We start from the raw sequence: 13,792 nt of genomic DNA on the forward strand, positions 1-13,792 counted from the left end.
TTTACTTTTTCCACTTGAGATTCTCATGGTCCAAGAAAAACAGCTTGGTGAGAAAAGGATAATGTGGCACACTGCAAAAACTTCATGAGATCCTTATAACCAAACCAAGTCTTGTTGAAACTGAACATGGATCAGTTTGGGCGAAAAATATTGTAACTTTAACTTTACCCACGTGAAGAATGACACAGACAAAAAATGCATGATGGCTTGTTTTACTTGAACTCAATACAAAAATGACATATTCACATAACAGGTCTAACGAGGAAACACTGTACTGTAGAAAAACAGACATTTCACAACAAACACTGCCTTTTTGGAATGAAGCAAATACAATTTCAAGTAGTAGTGGCATGTTCTTTTTTTTTTTTTCCCCCATCTATACATATAATACTATGTACATTTATAAAACACAGGCGATAACCAGTCTGGAGTAACAGTTAAAAATGCATTTATCAGTCAGTCACAATCATTTTGAGATTGTATACTCCATGTCATGAAGGAGGCATATTAAAGTACTTTTTAAAAAATCCCATCAAGTAATCATTTTCTTTTAGTGTCTGAGCTTCCACTTCTCTCCACAGAGGCAAAACAAATCCATTCAAGAATACCTTAGTATTGATTGTTCAAGCATAAAATGGTCACATTTCATTGAATTGTGCTCCTCCGGTGATAATAAAAGTGCTAGACCTAATTCAGATGGGAAGAAAACTGGGTAAAGTACACATTTTCTGTTGCATCATTGCTTCAGAGTTGATAAATTAAAGAGTGGAGCACCAAACACTTGGGTGATATCAAGTGTGTACAACAGTCAACCAGCTAGTGGTTCTTGGCTCGTCCCATAAAAAGCACATGTGTTAATATCTCAACAGGTAACATCTTAATATTGGACTGGTGCTCCTGATGGGATTAGTGTGCTCCAGGTTTAAACATTGAAGATGCAGACAACTAAAAGACTCATTTCACAGCTCTGTTTCTTTCGGAGTAGATGGTCCTGAAAACACAAATGACACCACAGTACCTTTGGCAAACATGTAGAACATAGGACAAAACTGAACATGAATGAATACAATCATATTTTTAGGCTCCAGATACACGTTCTCATCAATGATGACTATGACAGAGTAGTCACTTATTGATGACATTCATCAAATACAATAGAGATTCTTGTATAGACAGTGCATATCAGAGAGTATGATAACCAAAACAATCAAAATAACATGGTAGCTGTGTTTTCAAAATATGGTCATAACAATGAAGTTTCACCCCGCCTCCCCCAAACAAGTCCATGAGGTTCTTCACAACTACTCAACATGATCTGAGAGAAGCCTGTAAAACAACAGAAACGGCAGCGATTGTACCAGGGTCCTGAGGAAAGTCGAGTTATGTTCCAGTGGTTTGAGAGCTGACTGTGAGTCTAGGTTCATGGGAGGTATTTTACCTGTAAACATGTAGATGAAATGCAATGTGATAGAAAGGCAAGTTTCTAGGTAAGTCATATTTATATATTTATTTTCCCTTACTTGTCTGAAACCTCAAAGCTTCTTGATCTTCTGTCAAATGACGGACCAGTGCAGACTGACAGGGGTGAGGAACAGCATTGAGAATTGAAGGAAAGTGCTGGAGGTTCAAGACTGAACTGGTGGCCTGTGAACAGCGTGGGGCCATTACAATAACCACTGTCTATAGGCTCAGAAACCCCACACTAGTAGAATACTTGTCCTCTTCCCCGTTCTCCTCTTCCTCCATCTCCACCTCACCTCCACTATGTGCTGCTGAGTTCTTCCTCTTCACTTGTTTGCTGGAGGTCCCCCGGGGCCTCTGCATGGGCACCAAGAGGCGGAAGCCTGGCTGGGCATTAGCAGAGGCTGCGCCCAAGGAAGTGGTGAACGTGCAAGGCAAGAGGGATGACGAGGAGCACGTGGATGAAGGGCTAACGCAGAGGACAGAGGAGTATCCTGAACTGTGGAGGTCTGTAGAGACGGAAAGCGGCTCCTTTCCCTGGTAATCCTTGTTCTCCTCCTTTTCCGCTTCACAGAAGCTGTCTTCATCACTGGACAGGGCCCTGCAGTGCTCTAGTCTTCTGTCTTCATCAGTTAGCGGCTGCAGTTCGACAGATATCATGGATGCTATAGGAAGACAAGAGAAGTCAGTTATAACAATGAGTCATTCTTATCTTATCTTATCTTATATAAACTACAGTCAGCAACACAGTCCGTACAGCTATCGTTGTCCATCTACATTTGCCGGCATAACAGTAAGGCTTATATTTAGGTACTGTGATGAACATTAAAACTGCAGAGTCATTCTTAGTCACATAATGGTCTACCATAGGACTGACTCATGCATTATCCTCCTCCAGGTATGATTAGGTCATTTATATGCTTTCAAGTCATACTGGAATAAATGTGGTCAGCCACTTTTCCTATCTCTTCTGTTAACACTTACAGTCACCATCTTTCTCCCCCTCGCTCTCTTCCTCCTGGTCCCCCTCGTAACCGGAACAGGAAGTGTCCAAGCTCCAGTCCAGCATGTCGCCCACCAGCGTCTCCTCCTGATTGGACAGCTCTGCGGTGGGCGTGGCCACAAAGCTGGCTCTGTGGGTCTGCATACTGTCATCGCGTCTCCTTGGGAGAGATTTGACAAGCAGTCAGTTACACAGTCACTGGAGCATCTCACAGATGGCACAAACAAACCCCCTCTGGACACACATTTTTGCCACAGCAAGGACAAAGAACTGCTAAAAGTACAAGAGTAAAAGCTGGGGCAGGGGTCACTTTGCTAATGAGTTGTATCTTATAACTAAAATCTTTGCAAGTCTTAAAGCAGAAGTAAGCGATATTTTTGTGTTAATATAAGTCTTAAATAGTTATATCTTCCGACAGCAATCACTTACATAGAGTGTTTGGACCGAAACACGGGTCTGTCAGTCACTCTGCTCTGCTCTGAGCCGAGGAGAAAACTTTTCTCGTATCCTACAAGTTTTATCCAATGAGGAGAGAGAACGGCATGAAGGGCTGTGTGTGCAGCCAAGGGATGCGCCTGAATGTGGTGACGTAGGGACGAGGACCAATAGATCCATGACGAGGGCGGGGGCTGCTAACTCCGGCGGCTGACAAGACGTTATGGTGCGTTCAAGGCAGCCCGTAACTCGTGTTTTCCCGACCTGTGAAGTCGTACCAGTTCGATCTGGTACGAGTTCACGGGTCGGAAGTGACGAGTGGCCGTTATAGTGACTTTCACAGGTAAAACAGGTCGGAAAAACACGAGTGGGTTGCCTGGAACCCTACAAAGTCGTAAGTCGTGACTTGAAGCTGTAATTTACGGTTTCAAAAGCCTGCCTGGAACGCAGCATTAGCCAAAACGACCGGATCGCTTACTTCTGCTTTAAATCATGTCTGAAATACAAAGATTCTATTTATTATGTCCAGCATGTGCTGCATAGCCAGGTGTGGAGTATATCAATATAATGAATGAAATGTTTAATTGCATTAAAAGATATCATGTTGTTTATGGTAGCTATACTTGGATTTATCAAGTGCAACTACAGTATATTTATACAATCACACTCAATATTGCACATCACTATAATAAATAAATGCTATGTTAGGGTATAGTAACTGGCGTACCTCTTGTTGGTGCTGGATGGAGAGGCGAGGAAGGTGTGAATGTCTGCAGGTTGACCAGTGGGGCTGGGTGGCTCCATCTGAGGCTCAACCTCAGGAATCTCCAAGATCTGACACAGTTCTTTAAAATCCATCACCTTGTTGAAGCCATAAAAAAAAAATTGGAGACCAGTTAGATTAACATGATGCAAACAATTAAAATCCATTTCTAGAGAAGCCCCTCCCAAAGAAAAGAAAGAAAAAAGTACCATTTCTTTGCTGATGTTCCGGTAGGAGTCGTCTTCAAACCGTTGCTTAACTCCAGTCAGAGACACATGCCTGTAATCTTTGGGGACATCTTGACTGAAACTGAGGAGAGAAACAGAGAAGGAAGTGGGAATGAGATGGTTGGAAGGAAAAGAAAACGACCGAGTTTGATCCACTTTGCTCGGTTTATCTCTATAATCAACTCTTGAGGACAAATCTTGTTACTTGCCCATTTGTGAATTACAGTTTGTCGATACGACGCTCACCTATCAAGGTGACCTAACCTGAGGCACGATTGTGACTCAGGTGGTGACTCACTGATGGTTACACACATGCCTCCTACTGTCCTTCATAAGACTGCAGCTCTCTGCACTTCATGTTTGCTTTGAAACCTTAATGGCTCTCCATTTTCTTAGTCATCATCAGACATATACAATCTAATATATGAGCATACTGAAAACAGCCGGACACATCAGTCAGGTCTTCACATCTCTTTTCATGGAGGAAAGCAGATTGAAGTCGTGTGACAGCAAAGGTAGAGTTTCAAATAAATCAAGTCCAATGTTTTCAGTGGCATTTCTTTAGTTTTTCTTTGTCATACATATGAACTGTTTGAATAAATGAAACCAATAATCAGTATTTTTTGTAAACTACCGAGTATGTTTCTGACTGTATTTATGTTGTTTCCTTAGTGGAAATATATATATAAAATATGTAGCCTCTGATGAGTTGTGAGTTGAAAAAAAAGGGGGGGAAGGGACCATGTCTACAAATAAATAAAAAGGCAGGAATGGCTGCTAGTTTTAGTGTGAATTGTATGGATATTTTAAATCAGCTTTTGATCTTCAACAATCCTCTCATTTTCAGTACAGATTATACAATCTCAAAACCTATACCAAAGAAACACAGGTCAATAGGTCATAGTATTTTTTATTACTTTTTTGACAACCAGTGTCCTCATTACTGATTAGTTTAATTGAAGTGAATCAATGAAAAAGAAAAGGCATGTACGTATGCTCCTCCCATGTATAGCCACAACCTTGACCAGAAGGACTGGCTGATGAGGATGAGAAAAATAAATTGCTTGGCTTCCAATACAGTAAAAACACACTGTGAGAAACTTACCACTTGACATGAAGCAGCACAGCAAGGGAGACAAGGTCTTGCTTGGAAAAGCCTGTGTAGTCAGCTAACTGACTGGGCCAGAGAGGAGCTGCAGAGAGAAAGAGAGACCACAGACATGAGTCAAAGTGAACATTAATTTTACATTCAATGGAAAATTGAATCTTGATCCGTTTGAAAGCATTTGCATGATGTCAGTGTTACAAGGAAGAGACATGAGGCATCTTTTCAAACTGACATGTCCAAGATGTGTTATTACCATAGTGATGTAGTGCTCGTGTGAGCAGAAGAGCAGCACAGGCCAGTTTGGCGGGTGGTGGTGTGGTGAGAGCAGAGTAGAGCAGCGACAGCTCACAGATGTAGCTAAACAGGTGAGTGGTCCGCCTCTCCAAAGGAAGCAGAGACAGCAGCACTTCCCCATAGTCCAGCAGTGTGGGTCTCTGAAAGGGAAGGGTAATGTTCAAATTCAAGTGCTTGGATTCCCCCAAAGACGATTTGGCGTCAGCATGTGTTGCCAGAGGAGAATTTCTTCAACTCACCCTGATCTTTCCCTCCAGCACAGAGACGACCTCCCCCATCATTCGGACCAGGTCCTCATATTTGTAGGTGTTGTCAGTGAGCCAAACGGCTTCACGGATGGTTAGGATTTCTTTACTGATATATCTGAAAAGAACAGAACCAAACATTGTGATTAAAGTAAAAAAAGAAAAGAAAAGGGGGAAGCATTTTAATTGGCATCATTTTTGTTTCATTTTAATCTGGTGTCCATCCTAAAAGCCCTGAAAATCCCCCAGCTTCAAAATTGGTGAATAATCCCTAAATCAGTATTCAGAGCATATTACAACCTGAACGTTTCAGAGAATGCAAAATCCTCACCGTGTGCAAACTACCATGCAGGCAATACCCAATAGCTGAAGGCGAGCCTTAGGGACGGAGCGAAGAGCCAGGTAGCGGTCCACGCACCCCACTGTCACATGCAGCGTCAAGCTAGAGAAGTCCTTCATGGTGGTCACCTCCACAAGCCAATCCACAAGGATGTACCTACAGGGGCAGAAAGAGAGGGAGACAAGTTGAAATTGGAGTAATTAAGTATTAAAATGGACATCTGTAAAGACTGTAGACTAAAAACACTGAAAAATATTTTCAAGTTATCTGGATGTGGTTAATTGCATTGAATTACGAACCAAAATTGTCTAAGCACTCATGACTGAGTTTATCTAGGGTAAAAGTTAACAGCAACTGCCTTGAACAAGCAAGACAGTATCTGATCTTAAAAGTCATTCATGGTGGCAAAATCATGAATTGAAATCTGCCTGAAGGCCATGTGGTATGTTCCTTCTTTAACAGAGAAAAGCTTTTATTTCATTCTCTGACAAACCTTTGACTGGTACACTTGAGCTCTGTTGTGTTTCATCTTCTCTTTAGTAATATCATTAAAGAGAGCCAAGATAATCAAAACAGTGAGTCATCATCACGATGACTCTAATAGGAACATTCAATTGTCTACAAAGATATTATTCAGCAACAGACTGATAACGGTGGAGTTTCTGTTCCTGTCTACCTCATGGTGTCCTTGATGCCTCGTCTGAGCAGGGCCTGAGAGCAGTGCTGCGACGCCACGTTGGAGGGACTGAAGAGTTGGGCCACTAAGTCAGAGCAGGCCTTTGCCTCCAAACCCAGTGGATTGCTGTTGCTGCACACTTTGGCCAGAGCGAGCTGGGGAAAGAAAAAGACAAACTTTGAAAAAGGGAAGCTCAAAATGACTTGACAACTTGTTGAACTGATTCACTCGGTAAAACAAACAGCAGTCGCGTATTGCATTAGTTGCTGCTGTAATTACAGATCTTGTGATTCGGATGAGTCATATTTTTTGTGATTCTGTGGCGCAGTTTTGGCTTTAAAAGATGATGAGAGGGGAAAAATAAGGGATGTCAACAACTGTCAAGACCTCTTGACACTGCCTCATAACACTTGGCAACTGTGTACAAATGGAGGAGGAGCATGAAAGGCTGTCAAAAGACAAACAGTTCGTCTTTTGTGAGATTACAATTATTTCTTTGAAAAACCAAGGGAGAATAAAAGCTGCAGACTGATCGAGGGCCATCTTGAGACTGAATGTGCACAAGACATTAAAATTAACTCCTGCATTAATGCACTGGTCCAAGTAGGGCTGCACAATTAATCGAATTTTAATCACGATCACGATTTTGGCTGCCACGATTAAATTAAGATGATCGTCACGATTATTAACATGTAAAAAAACGGGCTGTGCTGCATATCAAATCAAGCGCTTTCTCAACCAATAGTCCGCCAACCACCAGGGGGCGAACGAGAGGTCAGGGCTCCATGAAGCTGCCTAACTAACAAGCGAGCACATCCTCCCTTTACATGTTGTTTACAGTCCAGAGTGTGTGTCCCCGGTCAGTCGGCAGCTTCAAATGCTGCTGTACTGTGTCACCTTCTGCGCCCGGTGTTACGTCTCACTCAGACTGTATGGATCTCACTCTGAAGTGAGAGTGAGACGATGTCGGCAGCAGACGGTGACAGTAGACATGACGTGTGTCTGTGTCTGGTCAGTCAGCACCTCCAAAGGCTGTCTACTGTCGCCGTCTCGCTCTGGATCGGATCGAGGTCGGGCTGCGGGGTGGTCTCGAAGCTGGACCGAGACCCCGTCACCCCACGCGGCCGTTTTGGTGTTAATTACATACGTTGTGTAAATAAAACGTTCCGACCGTGATCATAACGGCCGGTAACGGCGATCTATGGCCGTTTTGGTGGCAGCACAGTTGAGCTAGGCCGACCTGCTGGACGCTGCCTGTGTGAAAACACTTGGTCTGTTCATGAAATGTTTTTAATTCGTTCCAAATTGCTGCTGAACCACCCGTGCTGTGCTTTGGTCCATGCTAGACAGACTCACATCCCACACATCTCTGTGTATCATTGATGGCAAAAATTAATTTTTACCTATAGCCTACTTTGAAATTACATTTCAGAGCCTGTACTTTCTTACTTTTATTTGAGTAAAGGAGTTGAATCAGCAGCTACTTCTACCAGATTTATTTTTTATTTTTTGTTTTTTACACAAGTATCTCTACGCCATTGTACAGAATGACACCTCTGCACTCTGCAATGGCATTTATTTTTCGCTAGCCCTTTGTCTTGGGTAAATTTTATTTTAGGCTATTATTTATTTTTATTTTACGTTTTATTTTGAACTGAAAGCCTTGTTCACATAGCCTATTGTTTGTTTCAAATAGAAAGTGCAATAAAAACATGTTTTATCTAACATAATGTATAATCGTGATTAATAATCGTGATTTCAATATCGACAAAAATAATCGTGATTATCATTTTGGCCATAATCGTGCAGCCCTAGGTCCAAGATGATAATCTGGCTTTGGTCACGCACCTGTGCCTCCCAGCATCCTTTGCCAGCATAGTCCCTGAGGGTTCGGACACACTGGAGGTACCTTCCTGGATCAGCAATCTGAAATTAAATTACACCAAAAGATATTGACATTCTCATAAAAGCCTTTCATCGATCAATTTTAGTTTTAAACACCATAGAGAAACATGTATGTGTTGAAGTTTTAAATGAAGATAGTGGCCCTCATCATTATTGTCAATGTTTCTAGGAGCATCTTTGAGAAAGATGCAAAAATGGGAAATTTAGACTCACAGCTGTTTTACGGTTGTGTTCCCACAGCAGGTAGGAGCTCTGTAGACAGCCAGCCTGCGAAGACTCCTCCAACATAGACATGGCATCTGAGCGTCTTTCATCTCCCTGGAAGAAGGTACAGGATTACAGATGAGAACGACCGACCTTACATAACACACTGACAAAATCATTTGTCCCTGCACAGGAGGAAAGCTGTCATTGTCTCATTCTCTCATGTTTCCCCACAAAACACACAAAAGGTGTGTCAAGATTCTGGAAAACAAATCTGAGTTCCCTTTAAGCAGTGTGAAATAATGTGTCATACTGTTAAATCATGAAGAAGGGCAGAGCAGCAAGTGACAAGATTCAACAGGTAAGGTAAAGCAAGTGATAAACTGTTATATGAAGACAGAAGAGAGAAAAAAAATCAAATCAATGCAACTCATGATGACTAATCACACAACCCTCTGTACGGAGATCTACACTTGATTGGAGGCTAATTGAAACTGAGCTAACCACACCCAGAAGTCTCCTTTTCATACTCACTTCAAAGAGATGCAAAACTCTGGCCAAACAGTGCAACAGGGGCCCCTTTTTCTCCTGTAGCGACAAGAGAAAAATACACTGATGAATGATTGAAATATTCAATGATAAGAGAAAAGTAGGAAATCCAATTTTCCTAAAGCATTTACATCTATTGAATTTTCAAAATTATGGCTACCTCTCCTCCAAATCAGAAGCAAAACATACCACATTGCTGTCGCACTCGGCCTTGAGACGGTCAAACACCACTGCCTTGCAGCAGCTGCCCGTGGGTGACCATGGCGGACGGATAAACACCCAGATGAAGGGATCTGCTCCAGGAGAGCGAAGGCCCTCTGCCAGGCTGAAGAAGTGGGAAGCCTTGCGACCACATACATCCGCTCGTCCCTCATCACTCAGCAACGCTGATGGAGATAAAGTAAAAATGAAAAGCTTTAATCACTTCATTCATCAGAAATGCCATTTTCTATTTAGCCTGGAGCGTTAAAAAAAAAAAGAGATGTCACATGTACTTAAAGGAAATCAACTCACATAAGTAAAGGAGGTAAATAGCGAATAAGTAAGTAGTAGGGTGTTAAACTTACGTCCTTCATTGTACAAATAAGCAATCCCTAGCTTCACAGCAGCTTCAAAATTCCCTTTGTCAGCAGCCCTGAGAGGGGAGGGAGAGAGAAACAGATTAGATTAAGTGGAGGAAAAATATATACGTATATTATAAAGAAAAACATATTGAAAAAATGTAAGCAGTTCAGAGAGGAGTAACTAAATTAATCCCAGGTCTGAATGGGATGACATACAAAGAAAGATTAAGGCACTTAAAACTGCCAACTCTGGTCTATAGGCGGCATAGGGATGACATGATTGAGGTGTATAAACTGGTCCATAAAATATTTGCACTTAGGGCTGTAAAAGTATGGAATGATCTTCCTGAGGATGTAGTGCGGGCTCCGTCAGTGAACTCTTTTAAAAACAGACTTGATCATTTCTGGTCAAATAAGGATTTTTTAAATATAATTATAAAGCAAGGTTATGAATTAGTATCCTTGGTTTTTTTTATTTGTTTGTTTTTTTTCTTTGCGGTAATGTGGGAGATTATTTTTGGATTATTCCGTTATGTATTTAAGTGATATTACTGTATGTATGGGTTATTGAAATTTCTAATGGTATATTGTCATTATTTTGAGTCTGATGCAGAGGATTTATATCCTGTATCAGATGTATTTTCATTAAATTTCATTAAATATCCTTTTTTGAATTTGACAGAAATGACCTTACCTCTCAAATAGCCATAAGGTGTTGGGAGATGGCCACGTATCCCTGAAACTGACCCTGGCCCATACACTGGAGTGGTTGTCAACAATGTCCCGCAGCTGGGAGTGAACCTGTAAACAGATGTTAAGAAAATGAGTCCTAAAACAGAAGGGTCATCTGATCAAAATGTTAAATGTTAAATGTTTATGGTCAGAGAAAGCATATATAATTTAAGAGGGAACTGTAACTTTAAACAATCTACCATCCATTCTACCCTGAAAAGTTTTAGCGATCTATTTTTGTGGTGTTAAAATGTGGAATAGACTAGATGAGGATATAAAAATGTGCAATAACTTAAAACAATTTAAAAGTAAGTACAAACATACACTCTTGGACAGCTATAAAGAACTTGACAGCTAATTTTACTCTTTATTTATAATCATGGTCTTATTTCATATTAAAGCAATATGTTTTTACTCTTCTGAATTGTATGGAACTACAGATGTACTGTATGACATGAATCACAATGTAAGGGGGGGCTGAACTTGATAAGCTTTGCTTCCTTCAGCCCCTTCTCAAACTTGCACAGTATCATCATTGTTTTGTTTCTTGTTACATAGATTGTTTGTCTTTTGATGTGCTTGTTTGAGACAAATAAAAATCAAATCAAATCAAAACCAAAACAAATCTGGGATGACATAGCACACACATCATGCCAGAGGTTTGAGTAAGAGTGTTAGTGTGTATAATGGTCACTCACTGCTCTGACAGACAGCAGGTCCTCTGCAGAGAGGCACTGGAGCACACAGAGGAGCACCTCTTCAGGTAGAGACAGCAAAGTCAGGGCTGATGTTCGCTTTCGGACGCGCTTCCGTGCTGGGACCGAGTAGCATTTTGAACAACGGCAGTGGACGACTGAAAAGAAGATGGGATCATGGTTTGAGGTTTCATAACTTACATTTTCAAAAAGCAGCTTTCCATCCATTTTGAGTGGGGTTCTCTTATTCAGACCAACAAACAGCAAATAGGCAAGCGGAGTTCATGTGTGTACATACATATACACACACAACACAAAAGTATTTCACAGCTTAGTGCGGGCCTGGCAAACTAATTCACACAAAAATGCCAGTATTTGCAGTTCAATTAAAAGTAGGCCAGCATCCTGTCTGTTAGCTGGTTGTGAGGCACACCATGGTGTGTAGAGTATGGCTGCTCATCGAAAACGACTAACTTAACCTAAGTTAAACTGTCTCCGGGTGGTCTACTCTGTTTGAATACTAAAATGCTGGATTTCTTGGAGAGCTCATTTCCCCTAGACGTGTTAAATAACCTTTGATAATAGTTTCTTTCGAGCACTGACAACTTTCTAACTTACCGAGGGAGGTGTTGAACATATCTGACTGGGAAGTCAAACCAAGTGAGCGCCCAAATTTCCCTCCCGTGGTTCAAATACTTCTAACAGTAAGTTAAGGACCTAGTTTCGATTAGTTGAAAAATACATTATAGTCTTTAATCGCCACAAACGCCAAAAATGCCCAAGTAAGACACGTTTTATATAAATATCACCGACATCCATTTGAAACTAGAGTTAAGAGGATGAATCCATGGCTACGCCGATTAACGTTTCTGCTGGCTAAGTTAGTAGCTACTTACCCGGTGCTAACTCTTGTCAAATTGCAAAACTTTATAACAGATCTGCAAACACTCACGTTACATTAAGTCGTGATCATATTTCTAGTAATCAAAAAAAGAGAGAAAGAAGTAAGTTTTAAAGTTACTTACCGCCCGCTTTCATTGCAAGTACAGTGATAGTCTCTTGAAGCAGCGATGCCTGTAACGTTAGCTAACGTTACAACACCGAGCAGTGGTTTTCAACGTCGCGGCGATACTATTATTTGCTAAGTACTTCACCAGGTATTAAGATAGACAGAGTAACAATATAGCCCCTTTGCCTCTGTTGTGCTGTAGTAGTTTACTGATATCTTAACAAGTTCTTACTACTAGCTTGAATTCAAATTCAAGCACGCTTCTCTACTCACTCGACCCGCCCCACAGCTACTCTAGGACCGCCCGCGCTCACCGTTTAAACTCTGTATATTCAATCTGATTGGTCGAGCGTGTTACCGCCCATCTGTCCCATAGCGGGCTTCTGATTGGTCGGCGTGAGCATTGTCGGCGCTGGTTGGTCGAATTTTATAAACTGTAAAATGTAAGAAGCTCATTGGACAACGTGACGCAATTTCGAAGTACGCGCTCGCCAGCGGATGTGTATGATTGGTTGACCTGAATATGAAGTGCGTCCACGGAACCACCCATTACTGTGCATTGTGGGACATGTAGTTGAACAGAAACTAAAGTTTAAAGGTACCTCGTTTAAAGAGACAGGAACAAGTCAGGTCACCGCCAGCCAGGTAACTAGCAGAGAAACCGTTTTGAAAACTGTGTCCTTCTGCTACATTAATATTTAAAAGTGGTGCATCTTGTCTTTATTTTCATGGTGTGTAGCCTATTATTCAATTTTTTATCCGTTCAGGCCTAAAGAGTTCACTTGAAATGAACCTTAGAGGTCACCAAGCCTCATAACATATTCTGTCTGTGTGTGTGTGTGTGTGTGTGTGTGTGTGTGTGTGTGTGTGTGTGTGTGTGTGTGTCTGTGTGTCTGTGTGTGTGTGTGTGTGTGTGTGTGTCTGTGTGTGTCTAAGTTAGGCCTATAATAAAAAAGCAGCTGTAATTAATTGAAAAAAGCTTTTTCATATCATGAATTCGCTCAGAGTCAATATAATATTACAGAGAACTTGGCCCATGTGTTTAATTTTAGTGAGAGTGAAGATTACTATTTATTTTATGGCTCAGTTTGCATGGTCATTTTGACTTTTCACTTAAGAAATAAAAAAAATCTTCTCTTCTTTTCTTCCACCAAACAAACATGTCCCTTTACATCTTGAGAGGAATATAATTTGTTGTCCTGGGTGTCTCTGTTGCAGTAAAACACTTATGGTGCTGAAAATGAACAACAATGTTGTGACACATTTTTCCCTTTAACAAAAAAAAACAAACAAAAAAAACAGACTCACCGGTAGATTAATTGTACCAATGTATCAAAGCATGATTAAAAATTAAATAGTTGGAAAGACAGTTTGGCCCAAAGGCCCATTAACCATTGCAGAGCGTGCCACGTTAAATTGCAATGGGCCCCATAAGGTTATAGGAAAATAAAAAGAAGCTCACTATAAACCTAAGTATGCACAAAGGTTATGTACAAAGAATGGACCACCCGCTTAAGCAAACTCGCTTATATTATTGATGTGTTCTGTGTAAAGGAACAAAAAAGAAATCGCTATAGGCTATT

The 13,792-nt window shown here is 41.1% G+C and overlaps 1 protein-coding gene across 2 annotated transcripts; it reads right to left on the reverse strand.

Moving 5' to 3' along the window:
- Positions 1 to 198: 198 nt before the first annotated feature.
- On the reverse strand, positions 199 to 12,500 carry ccnf (cyclin F). Of its 2 annotated transcripts, none has more exons than XM_085784207.1 (17): positions 12,226 to 12,500; positions 11,204 to 11,358; positions 10,468 to 10,574; positions 9,777 to 9,844; positions 9,400 to 9,596; positions 9,196 to 9,249; positions 8,671 to 8,775; positions 8,401 to 8,478; positions 6,553 to 6,707; positions 5,868 to 6,032; positions 5,531 to 5,654; positions 5,251 to 5,431; positions 4,995 to 5,082; positions 3,872 to 3,971; positions 3,627 to 3,760; positions 2,446 to 2,624; positions 199 to 2,126 (listed from the first exon to the last, which is right to left on the reverse strand). In XM_085784207.1, exons 1-17 carry the CDS (start codon positions 12,236 to 12,238, stop codon positions 1,681 to 1,683), a joined length of 2,349 nt encoding a protein of 782 aa, XP_085640333.1. In that variant the 5' UTR covers positions 12,239 to 12,500; the 3' UTR covers positions 199 to 1,680. The 2 variants fall into 2 exon arrangements, with proteins under 2 accessions (XP_085640333.1, XP_085640332.1); XM_085784206.1 differs by having other exon boundaries at positions 8,671 to 8,771; positions 9,192 to 9,249; positions 12,226 to 12,456.
- Positions 12,501 to 13,792: the final 1,292 nt, after the last annotated feature.

The sequence above is a fragment of the Trachurus japonicus genome, chromosome 8, assembly GCF_045865225.1.
Source record: "Trachurus japonicus isolate A0001 chromosome 8, Traja_1.0".
Taxonomy (NCBI): Eukaryota; Metazoa; Chordata; class Actinopteri; order Carangiformes; family Carangidae; genus Trachurus; species Trachurus japonicus.